This window comes from Sphaeroforma arctica (genome assembly GCF_001186125.1).
Source record: "Sphaeroforma arctica JP610 unplaced genomic scaffold supercont1.719, whole genome shotgun sequence".
Taxonomy (NCBI): Eukaryota; class Ichthyosporea; order Ichthyophonida; genus Sphaeroforma; species Sphaeroforma arctica.
The window spans coordinates 15,551-29,916 of record NW_014039839.1 but is presented as its reverse complement, the minus strand read 5'-3'; the positions used below and the strand labels follow the sequence as shown (position 1 = coordinate 29,916).

At 44.2% G+C, this 14,366-nt stretch overlaps 3 protein-coding genes across 3 annotated transcripts; all 3 read left to right on the top strand.

Moving 5' to 3' along the window:
• Nucleotides 1–2,340: 2,340 nt before the first annotated feature.
• On the top strand, nucleotides 2,341–6,377 carry SARC_08218 (hypothetical protein). Its single transcript, XM_014297818.1, has 5 exons — nucleotides 2,341–3,430; nucleotides 4,058–4,281; nucleotides 4,796–5,020; nucleotides 5,157–5,267; nucleotides 5,384–6,377. Exons 1-5 carry the CDS (start codon nucleotides 2,980–2,982, stop codon nucleotides 5,570–5,572), a joined length of 1,200 nt encoding a protein of 399 aa, XP_014153293.1. The 5' UTR covers nucleotides 2,341–2,979; the 3' UTR covers nucleotides 5,573–6,377.
• Nucleotides 6,378–7,367: 990 nt separating this feature from the next.
• Nucleotides 7,368–7,697, top strand: SARC_08217 (hypothetical protein; the record flags this gene model as incomplete). The annotated part of the gene is made up of 1 exon (XM_014297817.1): nucleotides 7,368–7,697. The coding sequence occupies one exon, from the start codon at nucleotides 7,368–7,370 to the stop codon at nucleotides 7,695–7,697; it is 330 nt and encodes a 109-aa protein (XP_014153292.1).
• Nucleotides 7,698–8,143: 446 nt separating this feature from the next.
• SARC_08216 (hypothetical protein) lies at nucleotides 8,144–8,465 on the top strand (the record flags this gene model as incomplete). Its single annotated transcript, XM_014297816.1, has 2 exons — nucleotides 8,144–8,213; nucleotides 8,272–8,465. The coding sequence occupies 2 exons, from the start codon at nucleotides 8,144–8,146 to the stop codon at nucleotides 8,463–8,465; spliced, it is 264 nt and encodes an 87-aa protein (XP_014153291.1).
• Between the last annotated feature and the right edge of the window lie 5,901 nt (nucleotides 8,466–14,366).

The following is a 14,366-nucleotide window of genomic DNA, read 5'->3' as shown; positions in this document are numbered from 1 at the left end:
ATATATATTGTGGTTAGTTGTTATTGATTGTGGTTATATTGCGAATTTACAATTTTGTACAGGTGCCGAAATCTATAAAGGTGTGTAAATACGAATATACCGAGTGATAGACTAGGGTATGTTATACGTCTTTCAAGTTGTCAGTACAGTTGACCATAGTGGACATGGTCTCCTTATCGTTTTTAAAAACAAACTATGAGGAAACTTGAAAGTAGCCTAAACACACCCTTGTTTATACAAGTACTTCATAATTTCTTTAAAAATATATACAATACCTAAAAGATAAATATCACATCAGATGTTCTTTTGAGAACCCTAGAACCCTAGGGACTATCCTTATCCGATGAGGGAGTCCAAATTAAAATTTTAACATAAACGCTTATTTTATTTGATTTTTTGTCTTTTTAAAAACGTTTGCACAGGTCAAAACTCAAAAGACGGGCAAAAGTCGACCTATTTTGTGAATTAAACAGACACTCTAGAGAGTAACATTTCGTAAGCTGTGAAGCTCGAGGCTCTGAACATGCCCTCAAAGTGACAGCCCAAAGACAATACCGAAATACGGACTCGTCCATTCTACAAAGTCCTCTAAATAATACACGTTCAAATCACGGCCCTCTGGATAGGGCCTCGAGCGGAAATCAAGGTCGTAGCGGAAATCGAAAATTTAGCAGAGACCCAAATACAGATTCCAGAGGGCCGTGTTCAAACTTTACACATCTCTCTCTCAGAAAGTAGAGGTTGAGGGTTATGAATTCATGACCGATGTAACATTTTACGTATAAAACACATATTTAACGTAAAACGTATTGAGAGAACTCATATATATTTTTCTGTTCTGGTCAATGGCCAGTCTGTGACTCTGTGACATATTTTGGTTGTCACAAGTTTTATCTGATATAGATTGTTAAAATAGTCGCGGGTGCTCATTGCTCAGTGCTCAGCTGCTCACCCAACCTGGGCCGGGCCTGGGCCCTTTTGTTGAAGACCATGGCTGTATTCTATGTTCATCGCCTTCTTCTGAAAAAAATGAAACACATAGCCCACAGGCTATGCTGTATTTAGTAATACTGTATACTGCCTATTTACTTGCACTCACAAGACTCCATCCAACCACAACTGACAACAACACAAGAATACTGTATACTGCCTATTTACTTGCACTCACAAGACTCCATCTAACCACAACTGACAACAACACAAGAGAGAGAGAGGAGGGATAGATAGAGTATTAGAGAGAGAGGAGGGAAAGATAGAGTATTAGAGAGAGAGAGAGAGAGAGCGACTGGTGAGTGTGGTGACTGGTGACTGGTGACTGGTGACTGGTGACTGGTGACTGGTCAGTGATCAGTGGTCCGTGGGCAGGGGGCAGGGGGCAGTGGGCAGTGGTCACAGTGGTCACTGGTCAGAGAGGAGAGAGAGATAGTCAGATAGACTGATAAAGAGAGAGAGAGAGGCAGAGTTACTGGGTGAGAGGAGTGGGCTAAAAAAAAGAATAGAATTACGTATTTTCACATAGCCTCCTAAATTGAACACTATGATTTTCATTTGTTCAACGAAGACTATAATAAATACGGTTTGTTTGTTTTTGTAAAAGGAAACAATACCAAAAACAAAAAAAACAAACAATTTTCTATAGCCTCTTGTTGACTCTTGACTCTTGACTCTTGACTCTTGGCTCATGGACTTGGTCTTGTTCTATACAGAATTACAGTTTTTTTTTAAATAGGGCCCAGGCCCTAGGGCCAGGGGTCGCCTGAAAGAATGTTTTTTAAAACAAAACCAGCTCTCTCCAAATATATATGGAAGGATTCCTATTATTTCATATTCCCAACCAATCCGAACCCCGCTTGCTTTTTTTGGTTTATTTTTTAGGAGGCTTTGTCTACTCAGTATGACCAATCGCGTAATCTTTCATAAGTAAGCACTGGTGTATTTAAATATTTAGCGCACTGTATTGAAAAGTTGTTCCAATTTTCATCGGAATTTTAAGATATGTTTGAGTTCAATTAATAGGACAAATCAAATTTTGTTCAGTCGTCTGTGGTATGAATACCGTACACAAACTCCTAAATCTGTGAGATTCAGATTCCTGATTATCTGCACTTTGGAAACTATAGTATATTCTGGAATACTCGAGTTCTCTCGGCGATAGCGTTAAACCATCATCACGGGACTGCTGGCGCTGACTGCTGAGTCGCTGACCGTCTGACGCAGGCTCGCATGTAGCAGCTCGCTTTAAAAAATTGGGGAGACCGAGAGAGAGTAGACAGAGAGCTGGACACATAGGTATTTAAAAAATTCGGTCTGTAGTTGTAGTAATTACACATACCGGATCTTGCATGATATAACTGGCCTCTCACGTTCCAATGTTTCTGGGTGACCATATTTTACAAACACTTCAACATTTGTCGGGAATAGAATCAATCAATCACTTCAGAGCTTTCGATAGCATCAGTATATTCGCTTAGCCATCTGGATAAAGTGGTTTTACCTGTGCAAGTCTTAAGCATCCTACACCAGTTCGTGTGTATCATACACACCCTTCTCTATATATAAGTAAGTATATTCCAGTTTCTTCGACCTTTCAATGGCGAATACGGTTTACAATCTTAAGCCGTCGGCTGTAAGACAGGTAGTATCCAACTTTAAGCATTCAGTTTGTATACCGGACCATAGTATAACCCCCTTGTGACCCGGGTGTTCCGCTTGTTCGTTTGTTGAATAAGCACAACTACCCTATATTATATATAAATACATTCTACCAATTCACTACTCTTTTCGTGCGCACAATATACAGCTCCCGATATACAACATAAATTGTAGCGGTGTAGGCATATTCACACATACTTTCTCCTGCACAAGTTAGACATTTCGAGATTCGAAATCAGACTATAGCTGAAGATATATCAGAGCACAATACATTAATTATTTGAATGTTTGCATACCGCAAGCAAAGGCAGAGTTCTCACATTCCAAATGTACGGAAGTAGTATACCTTTAGCGTTGTACAAGGCAGTAGTACCTCGCACATACATACCGCTGTCTAGCATAAGAGTCAAAGGTCTTCACACACATTTAGGCCCTTATATTGGTCCTAACACGTACGTGCCAGGACGCGTGCAGGGGTTAAAGGATCAAATCACATCGCCACCTCTGTGTCACACCCGGGCCAACCACGCACATGCTTTGAGGGCTTTGCCTCTGTCGGTAGACGGTCTCTCACAGGCTATTTATAACTACAACAATAGCATTAACGGGACCTTTCGGTTAGATCACAATCAGAGAGCCCGAGGTCGCGATTCGAGCCCTGCAAGGTACAAAAACCCAAATATGGCACTGGATAACGAACATATACAAGATATTATAGCGCATGCTTCTAAGGTGTTGGAGAGGGTAGCCACGTCCGATAAGCCCACTTCTGCGCTAGGTATGAATTTATAATTTATGTGTGCGAAATAATCTGTATGAGGATACACAATTTAATAATAGAATATATGTATATATGCATATATATGTATATATATATATACATCATATATATATATACATCATATATGTATATGATGTATGTATGTATGTACACATTGTAAACATCGTATATACATATACATGTAGTTTTATATATATTTATTTGTTTATTAAAAAATATTCATGTATATAAATATGTATTTCTATATGTCTATAGATATATAAATATGTATTTCTATATGTCTATATATATATTATATCTATATATATATATATTATATCTATATTAATATTATATCTATATATCTCAATACAACTACATATATATATATATATATATATTGCAATGGTGTAGGCATCTGCACGTATTTTGTGAACATTTCGATTCATATACATTTATATATATATATATATGATACATCAGGCGCGTATGCATACTCTTTTGACGCATTTGTCTCTAAAGTCGTGTGTATCTGCATTTGAAGATCGTTTTGATTTTTGCTTGTCATTCTCATCTGCCTTAGCTAGAGAGGTAATCATGCAACTAAATTTGTGCATAAGTAACATCATCTACTCCTTACAACAGTGTACAGTAACAGATTCAAATGTTTGCCCCCGAAAGCCGAGGGCAAACGGTCTGTGGGGGTACTGAGTGCCAGTTTCAATCCGATGACGCTCGCACATGTCACCATGGCAACGATGGCACGTGACACTCACGATTTGGACGCTGTGACCCTCTTATTGACGGTCAAGAACGTTGACAAGTCTGTGTTCGGGGCTTCTCTTCCGCAACGGTTGGCTATGTTACAAGTATGTGCGTGTATTTGTGCATATGTATGTGCGTGTACCTGTGTAGGTGTCTGTGTGTGTATATATACGGACCTCTTTGTCTCTATCGACGTTCAAATCCCACTCGTACATCGTTTCTGATCTTCACAATTGGCCTTACCTATAAGATTTCAGTTGTTTAGTGTTTTGAAGTCGCAGACATCCGTAGGGAGTCAGTTATGTGTGAATGCAATAATAGTTTTGAAGGGCTCAAACCTCAGCCTTGTTGGAATATATACGCACAAGCATTGACCAGGTGTATTCGTTGCACCCGCAATGCGGTATACACAGGCACAAGGCATAGATTTACACTCACACTAATACTATAGCCTGTACTCATCACTCACTCCACTACCAGCCTATACTCATCACTCACTCCACTACCAGCCTATAGTCTTCACTTACTCCACTACTAGCCTATACTCATCACTCACTCCACCACTAGCCTGTACTCATCACTCTCTTACCCACGCACCCGCCCTATTATATTGTCCAGGCTTTCCTGGAGTCGTCCGAGACCGCGCACTGGGGCCAGACAGACATCGTGGTGTGCAGTCACCCTCGGTTTGTGGAGGCGGCCCAGGCACTGGGTGACATATACCCGACTGATGTATGGCGACCAACGTTTCTGTTGGGATACGATACGCTGACGCGCTTCTTTGATCCGAAGTACTATACGGATATCGGCAAGAGTCTCGAGACGTTCTTCGGGCTCGCGGAGGTAGGTAGGGTTGGTACAGGAGGATTGCAATGTGGGAGTTTGCAGAGTTGAGAAATTCATCAATTCTGAATATAGCTTCTGCTTCCTCCGTAGCTCACAACATATTCGTCCTCTCCCTTTAATTGGTGATGTGCAGGTTATTGTATACAATAGGGATGACGTTACCGTCAACGATGTGGACGAGTTCATCCACACTCAAAGTCACGGATACGATGCGCAGATTGACATACTGGACATCAAGGATCAGGTATGCCCATGCTACTCTCAGTTTATTCAGAAACATTTGTTTTCTGGTTTCTCTCTCTTTTCGTTGGCACATCTCAATGCTGATCTATCAACGTATTTTCGTTCTCGCTATCACAGAATCTGCAGTGCGCGAGTTCGTCCGAAGTGCGCGAATGCGTAAAGTCCGAAACCCAGTCTCAGGCTCAGTCACAGACACCGCAGAGTGCAGACTATGCCTTGCCACGTGCTACGACAGCACGTCTGTGCGTGCCCACTGCTGTGAAGGAGTTTATCACTCAGTTTAAAGTGTATTACGCCACCCGCTAGAACGTAGTGCTGGTGGTTGGGGGGCGGGGGAAACAAATATAGAAGATGGGAACTGCATGAACTGGACTATGCGGGAAGGGGGGAGGAGGGAGGAAATATAGGAGATTTGAAGTGATGCATGGACTTTACTGTGCGAAAAGGAAGGGTAAGGGACAAATATAGATGTGAACTGCATGGACTGTTATGCGGGACAGTGGAGGAGGATGGGTTAGTAAACCTTGAGTGTGCGTGGGATGATGGCATGCTACAAGTCATTATAGATCATGGTGGTTGAGGTGTTTGCTGAGAGTCATTATGCCAGATCTGTGTATGTCGACGTATATCTCTAGTATTGACATGGAGGCGGTGATTAGCACTATATAAAGTGTATAGCATTTTTGTAGTTTTTGAGGTACATACTCTTGCTGGTAGGCTGGATTAGGTACTAGTGTAGCGTTTACCTCAGTACCGGCATCAGGGGTATCGATCTCATTTGGGTCTCTTGGATCTGATACTCTTCGATATGCTTCAGTGGATGCCGCCAACGATTTTGGAAAGCTCAGGGAGGCATAAGGCTAAGCAGCTATTCTGGATTGGATCTCGGGATCCGGTTTGTACGAGAGGATTTTTTTGAGTTCCGTTGTATGGGAAGAAATCCATAGTGCGAAAGATCAGCTACTGTTTGTAAAATGTGGCTGAGCCTCATGTTTTGTAATTTCATGCTTTACAGCGAAGAGCAAATAAAATGGTATTTAGTACTAAATAACCCATACTGTCATAAACTGAGTGGAGAACCTCATTCAGTCACTATATAGTACATATGTACCGACATTCTATTGAATCAGTTAATATGATATCTATGCGACATGTATTGCTAAGAGAATTTGTTTGATTTATTCTTAAAAGCGTGTGAGCATTCCTTTTTTTAAATGTATACTGTAGAGGCAACCAGTCAAAGTCAGTCCACTGTTAGTATTTTCAAAAGTTCAGTTTTAGGGTTTAGTGATTCTAAACGCTAAACCTCTAAAACCCTAAGCCTGCAATGGACTTGCCCGTTCTCCCATACACTTATCTCTAAAGGGTTGTGATCTGCACGCTTTTATGTGCACTTCTTTGAGGTCACTCACTGCTCTCCAGACTCCAGAACACTGGCAACATCCCTTTTTTTTGTGGATACAACCTGTATTGCATCGAGGTTGCGCTCACAGTCTCACACTTCTCAGCAAAGGTGATCTTGAATCATTGTGAAATGGGCACTGGCGGCTACGTCAACAGCGGAAATGATGACAACGGTGGTGAGCTTATTATTGACTGAGTAATTCGCCAACTTAAATCTGCACAAACACTTACGTCCGGGTCTCTGGAAATTCATACTGGAATTCTGCAGTTTTATTAGAAGTAGTTTAAAAGCAGCCAATTTGTAATACAAGGGTGGACAGCATTGGCCCTAAAGGCCGAGTGCAGGTGCATGCTCCCGGCCCTCCGGCCCAGAAGTTCACATGGCCACCCGAGTGAACCATCTGATAATAACTAAGAAACTACTTTGGAAACCTATAGTAGTTTTGGTCTAGCAGTACAGTACTTCTCCCCTTGAAGTACCGTCTGCATAAAGTAACTTAATAAATCGTTAGTTGAATAGAAGTTCTGTATCATCTGCCCTACCAGCTAATATTAAGTTGGATAGACGTTAGATTCAAGTATCACCTGGGATTCTTTTAGATCGATTTGAACTTATTAGACCGATAATATGTCTACAGCGACTAGTAGAGACGGCATGTGGGGTCCACCGTGGGTTTATGAGGGCTAGAAGCACCAAATGCTGTTGCCGTGGAACGACCGTTGGCAGAGTTTTACCCACTCGCCTGCTTATCGCAAGATTGGGCCGAAGGATCACAAGAGAGACTACCCGGCCCCTGACACTGCCTCAGGTTTCTCGGCTCAGGTGAACCTACTCCTTACCTATCTGGAGGAAAGCTTGGTTCTCGAGGTTCATATGAACATGAACGCCGATGTAACTGTGGTGGAGACTATCCACTACTTGGTAGCCAACTATGGCCCGTCGGTGTACATCTTAACTCGACCTATGCAACGCGCTACGCATGGACTTGGTGTATTCCTTGAAGGCCAAACAAACTTTGTTGAGTGAGGCATCCAAGATAGCGGTCAAGAGTGTAATCTACCGCTTGAATCAGGACCTCCGCCCCAGCCGTGTCTCAACCAACCCAGGTTTTGCTCCCCGTATGAGCATGCTCCAAGCTGTTCAGCAAGGACTACCTGTTCCGATGCCTGCCTTAGCGACTCAGCCGATTCCGAGAATGCCGCCCTTACCGAATCTCATCCCTGCGAGCCCGCCCTAGAGACCTCAGCCCTTTCCGGGCGGGCACACGAACGCACCGCCCATCAGCCACGCTGAGCAGAGGTGATTTGCGAGAGCACTTACGAAGGACACCTACGACGAATTTACGGGTGTTGATGCTTCCCGTTGAATCGAACGCTGTTCGCTGGCCTTGTCCGGCAACCACCCAGTAGGTGGGCCCTTTACCTGGTTGGGCAACAAGTGGGCGTTGGCCACCTTGGCAATTTACGACGTACATGCCGATATCCGATGGAGCCGTTCCCGAGGCTACTGGGAACCGACGAATGACCGTTACAGCTCGTAGAAGTACGTGTACCCCCCCCCACACAGTGCTACGTGCCCATTACGGAACTGTGCATTGTAGTATCAGCCGAAGACAAGCGCCAGATGAACAACAGTCGCCACAACCGCCAGGAGGATCAGCGAGCACGTGACGAGTATGATCGGGCGTGTGCCACACGTACCAAGGAACAGATGCAATGGATGGAGCGCGGGATGGCCAGACTGAGGGGTCGTCTGGCTTTGGACCGGCTCCCCCAACCGTCAGCCCAACGCTGAATGGAACAGGCTCTGGACCACCGGTTCAGTTGGTTTCTTGGCTCACTATATATGCAGATATCCAAGTACATGCGCACAATCAATGGGCGCTTATGGAGATGATGCTCCTGATCGTTCTGAAAGGCCACATTGCGATGAAACAACCACTAATTAATGTGTGGTCCAAGGACCCGAAAGAAGTTGACTTACAATCTGGAAGATTTAATTGTGGCCGTTATAACCTAACCTCTACAACTGCCCTAGCCGGCAAGTATCTTGCGGAGTTTTAAATGAACGCCCGCGGCTTAAATGCCACTGATAATGGGGCTCATCATCCCTATACGACAACCACTAGCCGTGGTATACTACCTACCCCGAACACTGGTAGCTCTACCCTTAACAGGCGATAGTCACGTTCCAACTCGGCCCCCAGGGGTTCTTCACAGCCACGCAGTTCCGCGCCACGCGACGATACTAGGGACCGCTAATCCTACAGCCGCTCACCGGGCCGTCCAGCGTACCCACTCTGTAGCCTCCGGCGTTGGAAGGACCAAAGTCCGGAGTGCGATATCTGTCATCAAACTGGGTACTTCAGATATCGTTGCCCTCTTAATCCACGCAACCCGAATAATACTAGACGGCAGCTCCACTTCGGCGGTGGCTACCACGTCGGGCTGACTGGAGGACGACGAGTGGTCCAGTCCAGTTACTCGTTAGAATGAACAGGGTGTTTGCGTGTACTCTAAGCCTATAGATATACTTGCCACCTACAACCAACGCTCGTATTTTAGCTACGCCTAGCGTCGTGTGTTTGTTTTAATATTTCCGTTTTCTTGATCGTGCATATATAGCACTACGCTATTGTAAGCCTCCCATTGCTTCATGTATGTGTTGTTTTGACGTACTGCATAATGCAGTAAAATACTTGTATCATTTTCAAGCTATATCAATGTCAAATTCGTGTCATGTTTATATGTCTGATGGTATGTGGGCTATGTGTCTACCAATAGTGATCTGTGCAACTCGTGTACATTGTATAGCTTAATAATAATTGTCCAGTCTAAATATAAGTATTTTATTAAAAACAATTTTAATCATCGAAGGCCTTATATCGGGTATACAAATGTGCTTCCATCACCCATGCATGCAGTAAGGACGCACCTCCGGCCAGACATATCATCGACCCAGGCGTCGTTGTCGGCGACTCACACGCGTTTGAATCCGCTTACGATATACGGGCACTACGTTCGGATCGTCGAAAGCATCCGCTGTCATCCATGTAGGAGAGCCTTCCAACCTTTGGTAAGATGGTCCTCTCTAGGTCATCCAACCGCTTTAGCCATGCATTATTCGTCGTAGGAATATGATCAGATAAGTCGTCAGTCATGTTTACAAACGGAACATGGCGGTGACCAAAATGAATACTGAATAGTGGTGACTTGTGACGCCGTGATATCCTGAGGTTCTGGTAGAGCATAGTAAACGGTAAACGCTCATCCCATAATTCCGGGCAGCCAACACACAATGCGCGCACATATTTGGGAATTTCCTTATGTCGGCGATCTCCCGCACCCAATGTCTAAGGGCGGTATGGTTGAGACGTCTTGTGTATAATTCACAATGCTCGCGTAATAGATTCCACGATATTGTTCACAAATTCGGTACCCTCGTCACTCTGTAACTTACGAGAAAATCCACGCTCACCAAACACCGACACTTACTCTGTCGCCACCGTTTTCGCCTCCTTCGCAGGTATCGCCCGCAAAATAGAGTATAGAAATAAATTTGTTTTCTTTTGTAGATGTGACCGCAATAGGAAGAAATATATTTGTATGTGATCCCATGGGTACCGTGCGGTAATACTCATTAAAGGATGGAATCCCTTCTTCACCGTACCATTGCCCAAGCATGTACGACATATTTTACTAACCTCTTTCGTAATTGGAAGCATTTGGTCCCAATTATGTCCGTCATCCCGCATCTGTTGTACCGTGACTGCCGGCGCCGGATGCCCTTGTTCATGAAATTGACATGTCAACTGTACACGACGGTCAGCTTCCTCGTGCCTTGGATGATTCATCACTGTAGCTCTCGCACATATCTCAGGGATTTGTTCGGCGACATGTTGCGTCCGTTTAGTCATCGTCGGATGTGCCCAGTTTTCTTGATAATGTGTACTAGCGTCTTCACATACAGGTACCTCCAGACCTAACAGATTAACTTTGTTTCCGGATGGAGGGCCAGTACGTACCACAATTGTATGCTCCCACGGGTACTTACCACAAGCTGGTGAGCCGTGTTTCAAAAATCTGTGAGCCGTGCACGGGATAAGTAGCGGGTTTTCTTGCATCATTGACAGAAGTAATGGAAACCACGATGCACGTGTGTTCAACGGTGCATGTGTGTTCAACGGTGCATGTGTGTTCAACGGTGCACGTGTGTTCAACGGTGCACGTGTGTTCAACGGTGCACATATGTTCAACGGTGCACGTGTGTTCAACGGTGCACGTGTATTCAACGTTGCACGTGTGTTCAACGGTAAACATACTGTTGCAGACGCCTTGTCATCCAACACCATACGCAATACCATATGTATAAGGCGCCATGGTGGGCTCATCCATACATTGTATTGACTCCAGTCAAATTTAAACGCCCGTCCATCCTTGTCGTACGACTAATATTTCGGAGTTGAGCGTTGTAATTCGATGCAAAGGCGTCGACGTCGTTAGGCCCGAAATGTTTTGTCAGGCCCAAAATGTTTCTGGACCTGGTCGAAGAAATCCGGATATAACTTCCAACACGGTGTGTAGAACACAGCTGGGTAGTTGATATCCGCCGTTCCCTCATGAACACAGACATGTGGTAACTTGTTCAATTCCCCAGGTACATGTGTAATAGTAACATTGAACTGCGTAATGATGTGCTGTCACCGCTGCAACATACTATTCGATTTCAGCTGAGTATTTCAAGTATATGAGAGCCTTATGGTCTGTGTGCACAGTAAACCGCTGCCCGATGAGATGGTCATGAAAGTGAACCAGAGCACAGGTAAGTGCTAATAGTTCCTTCATCGGGTTGCATACGTTTGCTGTGTCTTGTTGAGAGTCTTTGAGAAGATCATCAGGTAATGTTTGCGTTTGTTAATCAGTTGAAACCCATAGTCGCTTGCGTTCGGTTCCAATTCAGGTGGTGTACCATCAACCGGAAAGTTCGACCGGACTGTCGTCACGATAGCCTCCTTCATCTGATCCCATGCCAATTGATGTTCTGGTTTCCATCGATCCCCAATGGGTCCCTTGGGCTTAAGCTTAGAAAGCTTTGGTAGTGGAGCCATTTTATGTCCAAAGTTAGGTAGATGCTCTTGTAAAATGTTTCCCAATCCTAACGCAGGTGCTATATCCCTTTGATACTGTGGAATTGGCCAGTCAATTAATCGTTGCTGTTTCTCATGATCCACGTCAATGCCTTCAGCAAATGTCTTCTTTCCCAGGACCATCACCTCTCGCAGAGCAAAGTGATATTTCTTCTGATTAAGTTTGAAATTATTCTTCGTCAGGCGTTGAATGACCTCTTGAACCGTAGCGATGTTCTCCTGTTAGTCGTCCGACGCAATTATCAGATCATCGACGTAGCATTGCACATCCAGTCTCGCCATCAAATTGCTGATTGTGCGTTGAGATTGTGATGTGAGTGCTGTCAACCCAAATGGAGCCGACTTAAACGAGTGTTGCTGACTATCCCATGTAAACGAAAGTATGTGCTGCGAATCACGTGCACCGGTAACCGATGGTATGCGGCCGATAAACCTAACGTTCTATAGTATCGTTTGCACCTCAAGTTGCTGATGATCTCGTTGGCCTTCGGGAGCGAAAACTGATCTCTCGGAATAAAAGCGTTAATCTGCCGTAGGCCCAAGCACACCCGAACTTCGATATATTCTCCCGACGGTGTGAAAGATGGGACCGCCGACGACGGAAAATTAACAATCGACGCACATGTTCGACGATTAGTTACCAATTCATGTTCCCATTTCGTTACATGTGGTTTGTAGTTATCAGATACAAAGTTCCTTGTCTGCCGACGTAAGCCCAGCAGTTTATCCCGAGGTATAGGAAGTGACACTTCACTACCCGGTAATGTACATCGAGCCGCGTCCAAAATTGTCTCATTAGCATCCAAATATTGGCGTAATCGTTGTAGTATGTCATCTGGCTCGGGAAAATTTGGGGGTATTCGAAGATTGATCGGTTCCAGTAGATCATCCATAGCATTACGACTAATCTCCGGGAATGAAGATAATAATCCGACTAAGCCTAATCCCAGCTCTCCCATAATATCCATACCAAGTATTATATGAAGGTTATCTGGTAGGTTCATGAGTTCAAATGTACAACCCTCAGTAGTAGTTGTCCCGTATTGGACCTTTGTTGCTTGTGTCTTACCCAAGCGTGGAGTCCGGAAGGATTTGTCCACCAAATAAATGTAACTATCCTTAGCCGATGGTGTGACAAATATATGTGCTTTAGCAGCGGATGCTTGAGTGATGACTGAGCGGTTAGCGCCTGTGTCAATAAGGGCGCGCATGTCATGGCCGTTCATTTGGCAGGAAATAATTTATCTTTTACTGCGAATATTCTTGTTGCCGTACGACCAAAGGACATGCACATGTTCACATCAGGCACCCCAGCATTTTATTCCGAATCTGTTCCAGCTTCCCAACTTTCAGGTGCCTGCTCTTCTTCCATCAACTCATCGTTACTGTGCACATACGGCTCGTCGACTAAGTCATGAACATGCATCACTTCAGTCTCTCCCGTCTCAGTTGGTGGTTGATCAGGCATTACATCACCGTCCACCAAGCTAACACGAGGCCTGAAAATAGCACCCGATCCTTGCGTCCCACGCGTCGATGTGCCCGTTGCCTATGTACGTTCTAATGTAGCCCCACCATGTTGTGCACGGTTACCTGTATTGGTCTGGACCGGTAGTCGTTGTAGTTTAGGACAGCGGTTTGCATGTCCTGGTCCCGGTGAAAGGTTCTGCTCACACGACCGACAACGAACACGTGGATTCGATGTAGGCGGTGCATGCGGGTTATCGCGTGTGTTCGCATCCGTACGTAAATATGAACGTGATCGCGAGTTCCCCAGAATCTGCCGTGGTCGCAAGAACTTGTCCTGACGATTTTCTTCTGCTTTGTCAATGTTCACACGAAATACATCACGCATCTTCTCAGATGAATATCCTCGCCAATGTGGATGCATCGAAGAGTATAACGATAGTACGTTCCATCTACAGCTTGAAGTATAAGATTAAGCACCCCGTGGTTGCGGTATACCTGTAGGAGGTTCTCATACTGTCGCATCTCCATGAACTCAACTTTGCGTTCAAATTCACGAATCTGAGTGTCAAGCGGTACCGTTGCTTTCAGCTTCATGTACGCTAATGTAAACTTCGATGGAAATTACTAGGTTTCAAACCATATTAAACTAAAATACAATTTAGTCAGTTAGGATTTAGCAGTGGTAGCTTGTGTAGGAATGATCGGGACTGCCTCTTGTTAAGAGCCTAAATATCCTCGATTACACAGGGCGTACCTCTAGCTGTTCTTTATTGAATAATTTTCACTAGAAGTACTAAGTGTTCATGACCACATGCCTAATTTGTAGATAGACATAATAACGTAAGTCACGTTAATACATTAGCTGATATAAATAAAGTTCCATCTGAAGAAAAGTTAAAAAAAGAAAAAGACTTATTGGATTTTGGAGATTGGCGGGAGGACCAAAATCTATAAGTAGTAGTTCGGAGATTATAAAATTTAGTTTACAATATCCTACATCTACTAATGTCTCAAATATGTCCAAGTAGATGAGTCATACCAAATACTCAGGCTATTGGAGCCATCAAAGTGCATTTAGA

What these genes read in the sequence shown, in the direction of transcription:
- SARC_08218 (XM_014297818.1), top strand. Translation starts at nt 2,980, where the DNA reads ATGTACGGAAGTAGTATACCTTTAGCGTTGTACAAGGCAGTAGTACCT. An exon ending in AACGGTTGGCTATGTTACAA is followed by an intron (nt 4,282 to 4,795) that starts GTATGTGCGTGT and finishes TATATTGTCCAG; the next exon opens with GCTTTCCTGGAGTCGTCCGA. An exon ending in CGTTCTTCGGGCTCGCGGAG is followed by an intron (nt 5,021 to 5,156) that starts GTAGGTAGGGTT and finishes GGTGATGTGCAG; the next exon opens with GTTATTGTATACAATAGGGA.